This window comes from Tachypleus tridentatus, chromosome 12 (genome assembly GCF_004210375.1).
Source record: "Tachypleus tridentatus isolate NWPU-2018 chromosome 12, ASM421037v1, whole genome shotgun sequence".
In the NCBI taxonomy this organism is placed as follows: domain Eukaryota; kingdom Metazoa; phylum Arthropoda; class Merostomata; order Xiphosura; family Limulidae; genus Tachypleus; species Tachypleus tridentatus.
The window spans coordinates 9,421,083-9,435,569 of NC_134836.1; the positions used below are offsets into that span (position 1 = coordinate 9,421,083).

The following is a 14,487-nucleotide window of genomic DNA, read 5'->3' on the forward strand; positions in this document are numbered from 1 at the left end:
CCGTAGGAATTAGTTCGTTTTGTTCAAATTCTACACAAATTAGTAAGTCATATAATAACCACAGGCGATAGAAAATCGTAGTGTAAGGGTATCATCAAAACTATATTTTGACAGTGTTTGGTGTTCATCGGTAGTGCTATTAGTTAATAGCTTTTCAGAAGATGTGTTCCGGTCGGAGGGTTAGAATTTTCAAGACGAGAATATCTCATGAACTTAATGGCACTGGAAAACAAAGGAATGTGGATCAACATGGGGAATAGGACCACCAAGAAAGAGATCTAATACAAGTCGTAAACCAGCTGTGGAAGCAAAATGCAGAGTCTGGTAACTGGCGAGAATCCACCTGCACGTGTCAAAAACAAAAATTCACTGCATAATCAAGAAGGATATATATTTGGAAAAGCAATACAAATGACATGTATACATGCTTACACAGCTTATCAGTTTAATAACCATCTTATATCTCAAGCAGCTGGAGAATGAAATGAGACATATCGGTTATGTTGCTGGACTTAACGCCTGTGGATTTCTATACGATCAGACTGTTGAAGTGGACATTAGGAACCTGCTATCTTCATGCATTTGAAAGGTTATAAAGAAGCGATGTGCTTTGAACATTATATTTACGACGGAGTCTATTGCAATGGGAACTAGGTTTCCGAACTGGTGTCAAGATGCATGATCATAGGACAGAGCATTGTCGGACATAGCGATATATACTGAAACGACAAAGTGAGGCGCTAAAATTGTTTAAATATAATTCGATCGACCTCCGTGTAGGTATTTAGATAGGAAATTAAAGGTTAAAAAGAGGATAACCACGTCCTTCAAGTAACTTGAACTTCCGACCCTATAACCTATATATTCAACTGTCATCTCAATTTAGGCACCGAATGTAACCTTTTGTCCTTCAATTTAATAAAATACACGCAGTCAACCAGTAATATAAGCATACCTCACAGTACTTACCTATTTCACAGGATTTCAGTTACTCATCCTGCGCGAAACGTGTGGAAAGTTTATTATCGAGTTATAGTGTTGATTAAAATAGACATGCTAACACACACGTGTTGTCGATAGATGAACAGTTTTCTTTTGAAGTTGCTTTTATCAATAATATCTGTTCCATTTTCATGTGGACGCTGTGTGCCGACGGTGTAGTATTTTCACGATGATTTGCTGATTTTTCGATAATTTGGTTAGTAATACATTTATTTTGTTAAGCAAAAGAAAATTAACACAAACTTATGTACCTGTTAGTTTTGCAAGTAATTTCCGAAATGATCCATTATGTCCCGATACGTGAACAGTAATCCAAAAATCTGACAATTAAAACATAATATAAATTTAGGTGGAATAATAAATATTCATAATTTATTTTGTAGAACAGCAGATGGCATTTTTCAATTCCTTGTGAACTAATATTAATATATCTCAACAAATCACCAGACATTTATTTGTTTTTACGTACTACAGTTGTATAATTCATCTATTACAAGTCTCCAATATATTATGTTACGTACACTACTTATTAATATTTCTCATAGCAGGAAATTTTAACTTAGAAGTTAGTTGAATGTTAATATGTATCAAATGTATGATATTTGCCAACAAGATTGATACACAATTTTCTTTATTAACACAAATACATTTGAATATACAAACAACACTACGCTTTATAATAACGGTTATTAGAAATAATGATTTTTATACAAAAGTCTTATAAACTCACAAACACTATGTAGTTTCCTATCTGGTATGGAACTGGATATTTTATCGACAGTCCAGGTCCACGACGAGAGAATTAATTTCATGTTGATCCACAGATATACTTCACTTGAGGGCAATGCTAGCTCTATTCTTGTTTAGCCTAACGCTGTATAAAAGCTTATTGTTCTCAGAAAATGATACCGTGTTTCTCCGATAATAAGACCTACCCATAAAATAAGACCTAGTGTGATTTTGGGGGATAGTTTTAATATAAGCCCTACCCTTAAAATAAGCCCTAGTTAAGAGTGGCAGGAAGAGGAAAGAAATTAAAAAAAATTAATTTATTAATTAGTTTAATAGTTAGTTAATTTGTTTGTTTAAGTATTAATCAGTTAGTTTAATAGTTTAATAATAGTTTATTTTAAATAGTTAGTTTAATAGTTTATTTTAAATAGTTAGTTTAATAGTTTTACTTTGTAACTTCATTTTTTTAATATATCAAAATAAGACATCCCCCGAAAATAAGCCCTAGTGTCATATTTTGGAGTGAAAATTAATATAAGCCCTGTCTTATTTTCGGAGAAACACGGTATCTAATGTCCTCGTAGAAATATTAACGTCCGAAATTAGTTCTCTGAAGATGAGTGTTTCGTATTGTTCGAAATCAATAAAAGTTCCTGGTTAATTATCTGTAGTTTTCCATGGTATACTGACTATAACCGACCAACAATATTCTAAAACTGTTACTCGTCGTCTTGCGATGTCTAGCTTTTATACCCATTAAGAGAGATTCTTGAAAATTAACTTGGCAACAATATTCTACAAATTTCTAGTACAGACGGGACTTTCGCACTACACAGGCAACAAAGAAAACTATAATGAAAGAAACTTAGATATTATAATAAATGTACACGGTAAATGTGTTATATATAGTAGTAATAATTCAATATATATTTAGAAAATTCAAACAGGGACCTAATAATAGGATATACTTATAGATGTCATGTCTGATACAAACACACTGGAATACAACGTAACTTATGCGTAAACTGCCATGAAAATCTTATCATCAGCCAGGGATTGCCACAACAACGTTTTACATAACTACTTCCGATAATTTTAAATTAGTTAGACCTAACTTTGAAACTAAAAATGTGACAAAAATGTGTAGATTTACATAAAATAAAGAAGTTAAATTTTTTGCAATACCGAAAAGAGTAAAAACAGTAAAAGACTAGATGAGAGAACTTCTCACGGGCTTTTACTAAAGTCAACAAAACATAAAATAAGACATAGAAGGCTACTTCTGCTACGAGTCCGTAATTTTGAAGTGATACACTATAGAGAATACAACTGACTATTCAATATCACCCATCGCCAACTTGTGGAATACTCTAATAAAATAATGAGCTTTGGTCATAGCTTTTATAACGCAACTACAGCCTCTAAGAGCAAATGCGATTTGTTTTTCAGCTGCTACGAGATATGAAATATAGAACCTTAGATCCACCAAAGATTCATAATACTTAGAATGTGTATCAAAGCACAAATTCAAAGACTTCTCGTAATGGTATTAAGCGGCTTTAAAAGAGGTAAGCTATAATATCCTAAAAAAATTATTGTGACGCAAATGAACATTTTGATTAAACAAACACACAAATTGGATTTTAGTTTCATATTTTTAACACCATCGAAGCTTTTCAAAAAATATTTTTGGTTGTAGACTGACCATCATTTAGAAATTCCAAACACATATCCAACAATGGAAAAAAAAACTTTGAAAAAGCAAGAAAGTAAAAATGAAAGATAATTGTTACATCTTTAAAATAGTCTTATAAATATTATACTACACAACTACTGTGAAAGAAATAGATGCTCTCGTATGTACAAGTAACTGTCAACAAAGTCAGGACAAATCTTGATAATTGTTGCTTTCAATGTTTAAAAACACAAGGTTTTAATTTTTATTCGCAATCATTAATAGAAATAATAACATAAAAACATTTCAAATTGCTCAAAATTTTAATTACGAAATGATAATACGAGATATTAATCTTCATGTTGCAACAAAGGAAAATAAATACATTTCAAATACATTAAAGCATAATTTTGCAATTAAAAGAATGTTTTAAAGAAAGCTGTAAAAAGATAAATGAATATAATTTAAAAATAGGTTGTAGTTCTTCATCATGAAGCTATGAGCATAAATATATTTTTAAACATTGCAATTGTAGTTCACAAAATGTCTAAAACAAGAAATAAAAAAAATTAACTATTCATTCACATTCCCGTATGACTTACCAATACTTATTCTCTAGAAAAGTAGGTAGCAAATTTTCTATCCCAGACGTTTTTGATCTCGACAAATCACACTGAGGCTGACGGTATATTACGTTAAATCACATCCAATCCAAACTACATAATGCATGGGAATAAATCTAACATCAGTTTTCTCGTTTTATTTGTCCTTCACTGAAATAAAAATAAAAACAAATGTCTAAACAAAAACATGATACGCATTACGAGATATGTCATCTTTTACTTAGTAACCTTTAATCAATAACATATATCAATGGTTTAGTGCTAAATTTGTGAGAGTTACGTCACCATCAAAATATTTCGTTTTGAAAACTTAATTACAATTTTACTTTATTGTATACGTTTGTTTGTAGTTTAAGTACAAAAATACATAATGGGCTATTTGTGCTCTTCTCACCACGATTATCCAAAACCGGTTTCCTGCATTGTTAAGTCCCGCTGGGTTGTGGCTGCTGTGGTATACAAAGTACAAATTATTTGATTCTACTTAGATTAGTAACATCTTTAATATCCATATATTACCGGGAGAAAATATAACTATTTCTTCGAATTAAGCATCAATGAAACAACAATTAGTGATCTATATGTACAATACTGTTATTTCCTTCAATTTCAGTTTTACAAACAATTGTCTGCACACAGTACTAATAACGATTAAAATGTTTTGTACGTTTATTGTCCTGCCAACGAGAGTAACTGAGAACAACCTCATTTGTTGTCTAGTATCTTAAGCCTATTAAAAACCGTTACGGTTTGAGTCGCATTTGTGCCCGTTTCTTAGAGAGCGTGATAGAATGTATTTGATGTCTGAGAAAGCTTTATTGGTGTATCCAAAGTATCATAAATGACTAGAATGTTCTCTGACACCTCAAAAGTTATGAACGACACTCAATTTGTAGTGCCAAGTGAATAACTTACTTTTAATACAATTTTTTTTAGTTTTGGAAGTGTCGTAATCTAGAGTTAATTTTAAATACCGGAAGTGCACCTAAATGTCCTGTACTTCTACTTAATTGTCGGTGGTGCCAAATCTCGCGAGGGAAACACATGGCACTGCTGATCGAAACATACAGAACTCACTTTTAAATCTGTTCCTTATATCTTATCTTCAAAATGGCGAGTTACGCGGCTAAATTTATATATAACGTGTCCAGTATGTAAGCCTAAATAGTTCTTGTTTGGTAACGAGTTCTCAATCGCACATAAATGTGGATAGGATGATTCTAACAGCGTTATAGTACGGACTATTTATTAACCCAGATAATCGCCGAAACCCCTCCTATAACCGTTCTACTGTGTTGAAGTCACAATAATGACTCATAAACGACTATATTGCGTTAAAATTAAAATATTTTATCACTTAAAAAATGAACTTTGACACAATGTAATCTGACAGAAAATGAAATTTAATATTTTATTATTTCCGTAATGGTCAGGCTTCTAAAGAATTGTGAATCTATTATAATATTGGCGAGAAAATCTGAGACTCCATTCGCCGATGAGGACAGAACGTAGACACTTCATAATGCAACTTTTCATGAAAATCATCAAACCGATATAATAAAATATTCTCGTATGACATTTTTCTTTCGTTTTCACGCTACTTACACGAAGGAGTAAATACTTTTAAGATATTTTCAATTTAAATATAATATTCTTTAAGGTGTTAAGGGGTGTTGTTTTTACCCACACCTTATCTTTTTATCTTGTCTTCAAATGATTTGTGTTGTAAGTCTGCCACTGCCAAAAATGCAACTTTCAGTATGTACGATAATATCAAAACTATACGGGAACGTTTCAATAGCCACAAATTAACAATCAAAACAAAGGACTTCCGGTCACAAAACGCTTTACCATCCGTAGACACTTTCTTGGAGACATTAAACTGATAGGTATAGAGACAAATTTTACTTCCAACAAAAACAGGAAAATTAAAGGAGCTCACTGGATAGCAATGTTAAGTACTGTATCGTCAGATGGCATCACTCTCGATCCTGGGATTGTTAACCTACGTATGTCTCTAGAAAGCTTTTCAAAACTAAATTCATAATTAAACATACTTTACATTATTAGTATTATGCATGTCTTAATTTCTCTATACTGATATTATTTTCCATAAACTGCATCAAATTATCATTTCCTCTATTCCCCACCACCTTTTGCCGTTATTTATTTTAATTTTATCTTTATAGAGACTTGTTAACATTTCATGTAAATGTAATCACACTTAAGTCTTTTACGTCCTGTGCACCAATCTTGGGAACAATCTGAACTGACATCAAGACCTCTAGGTTATGATCGTCTAGTTCTCAAGGCCAACTCCATTTGAACATGGGGCCGGCATGGCCAAGCGTGTTAAGGCGTGCGACTCGTAATCCGAGGGTCGCGGGTTCGCGCCAAACATGCTCGCCCTCCCAGCCGTGGGAGCGTTATAATGTGACGGTCAATCCCACTATTCGTTGGTAAAAGAGTAGCTCAAGAGTTGGCGGTGGGTGGTGATGACTAGCTGCCTTCCCTCTAGTCTTACATTACTAAATTAGGGACGGCTAGCACAGATAGTCCTCGAGTAGCTTTGTGCGAAATTCAAAAACAAACAAACAAACAATTTGAACATTCAGTTAATGTGATGTCAACATCCACGCCTATATATTTCACTACTCTCATTAAAGATAACCCTCTAATTGGCAAAACTTCTGTAAAAACTTAGAAAAAATCAAGAACAATCCAAAAGAATTTTGGAAAAAATTCAAGAGTATTGCTTCAAACAAAAACACAAATCACATGCTACAACATATCACACACAACAATAAAATTGCAAGGATGGACGTAGAGAAAGCTGACTTATTAGCTGACTACTACGAATCCTCCTTTAGCGACCTAAATTCAGTAGACTTTGACACACAACACCAACATCATGTCAACAATTTCATAAATACAAACCAAGCTTCATTCTCACCACGGCTCCCTGGCGAGACACTAGAAGCATACTCAAATTCAATCAATAGAAAAGTAACCATAACTGAACTAAAAATTAATATCAAAAACTTGAAGAATGCTTCCCCCGGACATGACCAAATTCCAAACATTATTCTGAAAAAAAGCTCTACTCTCCTATTACAACACCTCACAAACACCATGAACATTTCACTAGCAACTGTATATTACCCTGACACTTGGAAAAAAGTCATTATAACCACGATCCCAAAGAAACAAACCAACAGAACTAATCCAGATAATTTCCGTCCCATCAGTCTGTTAAGCTGCCTTGGCAAACTGATAGAGAGAGTTATCTCCAACCGTCTTCTCCATTTTTGTGAATCAAATAACATCCTTCCAGAATTTCAAAATGCCTAATGCCTCCAGGAAAAACAGGCAAACAACAGATCACCTCACGCTACTAACCGAATCAATCTATAAAGCTTTCAACAACAACCAAGTAACCATTGGGGTATTCCTAGATGTCAAAAATGCATTCGACAGCGTATGGCACAATGCCATCAAATACAAACTAAAACACCTGAAAATAAATTCCACTATAGTTAAATGCATTTCAAATTTCTTAACAGATAGAACAACACAAGTAAAAGTCAATAAAACTATATCTAAATCATTTAATATAACCGCAGAAGTGCCCCAAGGATCAGTCCTCTCACCACTTTTATATATTATTTTCGTCAGTGACATACCTTTCCCAAATCTAACATACACGCATAATTCACAATACGCAGACGACATCGCTATCTGGAGCACCTCCAGAAACCCAGTGATGGCCATGTCTCGCGTACAAGAATCACTGAATAACGCCTCAACATGGAGTAACAAGTGGAGAGTAGTGTTAAATCCAACTAAAACACAAGCAATTACCTTCTACAGGAAATTAAAAAAACAAAGAAAAAATAAAATTATCACTCGGAAATACGACTATTAACATAAGCAAAAACATCACATTCCTTGGCATAACTTTCGACACAAAACTAAGATGGAAAAAAACATGTTAACAATATACACTCATCAATTAGAAAATGGATTTCACACCTAATGACTCTAACCAGTAGACAATCAAAATGTTCACCAAACACCATTATCCAATATACAAGACTTACATCCGTCCACTAATAGAGTATGGATGTCAAGTAACATACAATATGTCATACAACACACTCCAGAAAATCCAAGTTCAACAGAACAGAATACTAAGATCTGCCTTCAGTCTACCGTCATTCACGCCAGTAAATTATATACATCAAATCAGTAACTTACCAACACTAAGAAATAGACTAACGGAAATATCACACAATTATCTAAAAGCAGAAAACAGAAACAAACTAACGGCATCACTATACACATTAACTAGCGCACCAACAAAATACATTTCACCTTACAACATATTTCAGGAATCACAAATTACACAACAAAGTATCTAAAGAACTAAATTCATGTTAATAATATGTATTCTCTTTTTCAGGACAGGCAAAACTTTCGGCGCCTGTCCTGTGAAAGTGGGTTTTCTCGGGGCACTCCCGTTTCCCCCCACAGCAAAAACTTGGGCATTGGATTTTTAGATCCCAGCACAGGCAACTTTATTGCCAGACCCCGAGTTGGGTCGTTTGAGTTCATGTTCATATTTACTTTGACTTCTGCCTTTCGGGACGGGACCTGGCCGTTCTCTCCGGTGCTGCCTTTGCCTCGGTCTAGGATAACATTAAGAATGATCTCCTTCACCCAAAAAAGAGTAAAAAATTATTTAATAAATAAATAAATAAAACTAAACCTAATAACCTTTCACGAAAGGGGACGAAGAGGAACCACAACGTTCCTAAACACCCCGTTGGAGAGAGAATTCTTACGATTTCTCTCTCTCTAAACTAAACCGCTGCCACGTTAGTTTGCGTTTGCGAAAGATAACCCTTTATTTTCTTGAAGAAGAACAGTGATGTATTCTCATGCGCTAGAGCTTTGGGTCTCTTTTAAAACGATTGGAACTTTTATATATAATCCTCTGTGATTACATTTTAACCAGGTGAATATAATGAAATATATATGTGTGTGTGTGTATATGTGGGCGCCTGATTGATAATTCTAAGCCTTTTAGTCGTGAAAAGACGAAAAGGTACGAGTCAGTGGAGGCACATTCATATTTCAAAGATGGATGGGTGCATACAAGTCTTCATGTTAAAGGGAAGTCAAACAATTATTATATGAAAACAAAGTTACATCAGCCAGCGAGTAAGTGTAATTGTTACATGTTTTGCGCAAAGATGGAGAATGCTTATTTATCTTTTAGACTTTTAAAGAATGCAAGTTAGTAGATGAGTTTTTGAACAACTTTAGGGTAGATTTAAGTGTCAATTATCAACAAGTTATATTACTAGAGATACTGACAACAAGATCCACGTTGATTTATCTTCATTTATTATTTTACATAACATAACGTTTAGAGAAAGCAAGGAACCTGTTGATCAACCCCACTCTCTAAACTATGAAATAAATAAATTAGAAAAAGAAATTCTTAAAGCTAATCCTTATCATTCAGAGATTTATCAAACATTTTCTTAAACTCACTTAAATTTACTGTCACCCAGCATCCAAAGGTTAACCACCCTGTTAGGAAAACAAAGCTGAAGATGACTTGTACCTTACAAAAATTTATACTTATGTTCCCTAGTTCTACCCTTCTCACTTTTAAATATGAATAATATGATGATGTATTAGCACTGTCAATTCCCTTTGTAATCTTAAATACCTCATTAAGGTCATCTAACTCTTCTTTTTTTTTTTTAAGAGAAAACAATTTCAGAGATTTTAATCCTTCTTCTTGTGATCATCTCTTCATTCCAAGCACCATTCTAGTAACCCTCCTCTAAACCATTTCCAACAATTCAATGTTCTTCCTAGAGAAAGAAGCCCAAGAATGAACACAATATTCTAAATGTGGTCTAACCAGTGACTTTTAAACTTGTATTCAACATTTCTATAGATACAACCTTAACTCCTATTTGCCTTATCACCAGCAACAGGACACTGCATGGATGACTTAACATGTTCACTATCACAAATTGTATTAATGATTTCTATCCTGGTGGCAACCATACACCTCCTTTTTTTTTTTTCTCCTTAACCCTGGTGTTTAATATTTATAGGGGTAACTATACTATGCTTAATCATCTCATTGAAGCATCTTGTAATAGGTAATCTACCAATGCATCACATGGTCCATAACTAAAAGTTGGTTGCGACCTGCTAGTGGAACACGATGGCAAACATGTTAAGAGCCTGATCAATCATTACACCAAGATCTGTTTCTTTTATGACATTGTTAAAGTTATTGCTGTCCAAATTATACTTATAATTCATATTATGATAACCTACAGGCATTATCTTTGAAAGCCATCTACCATTTATTTATCCATCTCAATAACTGATATAAATCCTTTTACAAAGTGGCAGTATCCTTTTCACAGTTAGCAACATCCAAGGCCTTAATATCATCAGCAAATTTAAGTTACTCATTGTTCATTCATTCATATGTATCATTGATGTACATTAAATGGAGCATAGGGCCTGGGACTGAGCTCCAAGATACCCAACTTGTAGTACTAATCCAGCTTGACTGAACTCCATTTGTAAGAACCTTCTGCTTTCTTCCATCCAGCCATTCTTCTCCTCAGTTAGCAAGTAATCATGCTTGCACTTTCAGCCGTGGGAGAATTAATGTGATGTTCAATACCACTATTTGTTAGTACAAAAAGAGAAGTCCAAGAGCTAGTAGTGGGATGTGATGATTAGCTGCCTTCCTTTGAGTCTTTTACCATTAAATTAGGGATGGCTGGTGCAGATAGCTCTCATGTATCTTTGCACAACATTTAAAAACCAAACAAACCTAAGAGATAATTTTCTTAACTCTTTTATGTGACATCTTGCCAGAAGTTATCTGAAATTCCTGATACACCAAATCTATGCCCTTACCTTCATCTAAATAAGCACTAACTTTCTCAAAGAATCTCAAAAAAGATTTTTGAGGCAAGATATTCTGTCAGTGAAACCATGTTGACTATCCAATAAAATTCTAATATTTGTCAAATGACTTTGCAAAGCAGTTTTTACCAAACATCCAAATCCTTTTCCAACAGCTAAAGCAAGATTAATAGGCCCATAACTACTGGGACAATTTTTATTACTTATCTTAAAAAGAGGAGCTACCTTAGTTAACCTCCAATCCTTTGGCACCTGTCCAAGGACTTGCAAAAAACAGTAGCAAGTGGCTCACATATTCAGTCTTTAACCCCCTTCAAAACCCGAGAGAAAATATTATCTAATTCTTTCTTAACCAACTCAGAATTAATGCAGTCATTTTGTTCAATTCATTTCCATTTATCAACTGTTCAAAATGTGGAATGCTGCTTAAAGTTTATTTAGTAAAAATTTAAGAAAAAGCAGAATTTAATAATCCAGCCATCTTATAACTGTCAAATACAAGTCTTTCTTTATAATCCCTCAAGGGTCCTACCCCAACCTGACATTTTGTTTACCCCTAATGTAAAGTTGTTTTTTGATATCAAGCAGAAATCTACACAAAGGACGATTTGTGCTCTGCCCAACATGAATATTGAAAACCAGTTTCTAGCAGCACAAGTCCACCGAAATACCATTGTCCCCAGTAAGGTTGTATTTAAAGAAATACTCACTGTTAATTTTTACATTTTTTTTGTTGATCTTTTCTCATACATCCTTCTTGATGTCCTAATTTTCTGTATGACTAACTTTTTTGATTTCCTATAATCTTCTAAATCTCCTGTTATACTAGTCAATTTACATTTCTTAAATTTCTGATGTCTTTCTTTAATTTTATCCTTTAAACTCTTTGAGAACCAACTTTTTTTACTTGCAACCACTCTTTTCTTTGTATATGTTTATCTTTAAAAATTTTCCACATTTGATCATGTGTCTCAAAACAAAAAAACTCAGCTGCTCATTTTGCAACAGATAATTTTTGTCATATCCTAGTTTCCATCCTCTTAACCATTTCTGTATTAAGTTAATAAATCTAAAATAGCATTGCTTCCATAAGGTTCCTTGACCAATGTAGCTACCCAACATTGCTCTCTTTCAACATTTGATGGAAATCTATGAAAGGTAACTTGAGTTCACAAGTTGTGATTTGTACACTCCCATGCAACACAGTTTTGGAGTATTTTTGATTACAACAAAAATTGTCTTAAATATATATGGTATAAAAAGTATGAAAAAATAATTTTATACATCAGGCTCTATGAACAATTTGTTTATTGGCAGGATTGTCTGCTATTAATTTACATTCTGTTTACAAATACTTCTGATAAATAATTCAGGACAATCTTAACCTTATCTCAAGTACAAATATATATTAACGATGCTATTTACCTAATGCATATTGTCAAAGAATAATTTGTTAATTATTTAAAAAACCTAACTTTGTATAATAATATATGCTACTTGTTTTTAATGTTATCAGTGTATTTTAATAGAACATATTCACCTCAGTCCAACCACTAATGGTAGAAAACTAAGGAAGATTATAGCACAGTGAACTGGAGAAAAATCGTATCTAGCAAGTACTGATAAAACTCATGATCTCAAATAACTATTTGGGAAGTTCCTTTGAAAATAGTTTATTTTTATGTGCCAAGGTTTAAATATTTTAATATTTCCCACTTGCCAATGTTGTTTGGGGTTGAAAGAGCTGTTATTCCAGGTATATATTTTACGAATATGTAGATTCTATTAAAAATTGTAATTGATGTTAATTCAAGTTCTTCCTGCTCATTCTCATTTATAAAAATTTAGCATGCCATCATGACAATAAATGTTCCCTTTCAGACATATTTTAAATATTTATTTTACATGTCAAATTACACAAATCTAATATGGCATGATGCTTCAAAAGAAATGACAATTTTTTTAAATTCAGCTATAGCTTATTTAATTTTTCTATTAATTGTTTTTATTATACTATTGGGAAGAATAATGAAAAATAACAATAACAATAGTCGTACATACAGAAGCATTTTGAGAATGTCAATACTATTTGAGGACAGGTGTAAGTGAAAACTATCTAGCATTTATTTTTATTTTATAGATTGTTGAAGAAATTATCCAATTAGTTTTCTAAAATTTACAATATAATAATTCAGTGTATTTGTTACTCATATTTAAATTAAAGGTTTTAAGTTGTTAATAAATATTGCTAATAACCAGTTCAATTATTTTAACCAAATGTCAGTTTGACCAAAGTAAAAATGACAAATATCTAAAAAATGTTTACTTGCTCAGTGAATAAAAACATCTTCCTATTGTTGACTGATATTAATAACATTTTGATCTAATAATGTTCTCCTGCACTAATGTGGTTGTTTATTTATTAAACACTAGAATTTAGTTGCAAAGTACTACAACAAAACACTGTGTAAAACTTGTGTGAAAAAATATCAATCCAGTCTCAGAGAGGTAGTTTTGAAATTCTTTAAAAGCCCTCATGAAGTAGTCAAACAATGTAAAATGATCTATTAAGTTCTTAATATTTCTCTTCACATTTGAAACATGCTGTTAGTTCACAATGAATCATTTTAATTCTAAACCTTCAATTCCAGTTTTTGATGTTTTTGCATCAAAGTGGCTGTTAATTTGATGAAAATAAAATTACATTCTGACAAAATAATTTAACTGCATGCCATGAAACATTTAAGAATGTTTTTTCTGAAACATTTTTATTCATACATAATCGTGTAAGTGTTAACTATACAGAAAACAACAACAACCTGTCAAGTAACTAAATAAGACCTTTTCACTAAGCATTCAGACAGATTTTTACATTGTAAGTACCTTTCTTCAAATGTATTTTCTATTCATTAGTACTGCTTTTAACTTGTACTTAATATTTAGGATTCTTGGAACAAAAAACAGCAAAACAATTGTTTTACTTTTCAGTAAATTGATAGATGAATTCTTTCCAAACATGTTTTGATTGGTTCATTAATAAACTAAAAATAGTACACACGAGCTTCTTTCAGAGTATGTGAATATGATGTTAAAGTTTCACATCCCATTTAAACATTATGTATATATGCACAAACAGCATAGCAAAAGTCAGCTCAGAAATATATGTTATTTGTTTTCATGTTAAGTTCTTTTCTTGTAACTTGAGAAGTTATAGGTAAAAGTGACTTTGATAAATGTTATTTTTAATTTGACTTGTAACTTGTGATATGGACTAAAAAGTTAGGTCAGAGATCCCAAGTTCCAGGCTTAGGTATCCCTAATTTAAAACTGCATATGAGAGGGTTTAGAAACCAGCCAGCAGTGCTCACCACCTTTAATACAGCTATTAAGTTTAAACAGGACTGACTGTCAGTTGTATAATGAGCACATTTAGCAGCAGCATTACTGGCTTGAACCATGGACTTTCTGATCTACAATCCAGCA

The 14,487-nt window shown here is 32.7% G+C and overlaps 1 protein-coding gene across 1 annotated transcript in view; it reads right to left on the reverse strand.

Annotated features, from left to right (window-relative positions):
* Window positions 1-3,953: 3,953 nt before the first annotated feature.
* LOC143234128 (tetraspanin-9-like) overlaps window positions 3,954-14,487 on the reverse strand; it is a 64,662-nt gene continuing 54,128 nt past the window's right edge. The window contains exon 8 of the mRNA XM_076471219.1: window positions 3,954-4,182. Within this exon, the coding sequence (XP_076327334.1) occupies window positions 4,180-4,182 (3 nt within the window). The 3' untranslated portion in view covers window positions 3,954-4,179. The remainder of the gene's footprint in view (window positions 4,183-14,487) is intronic.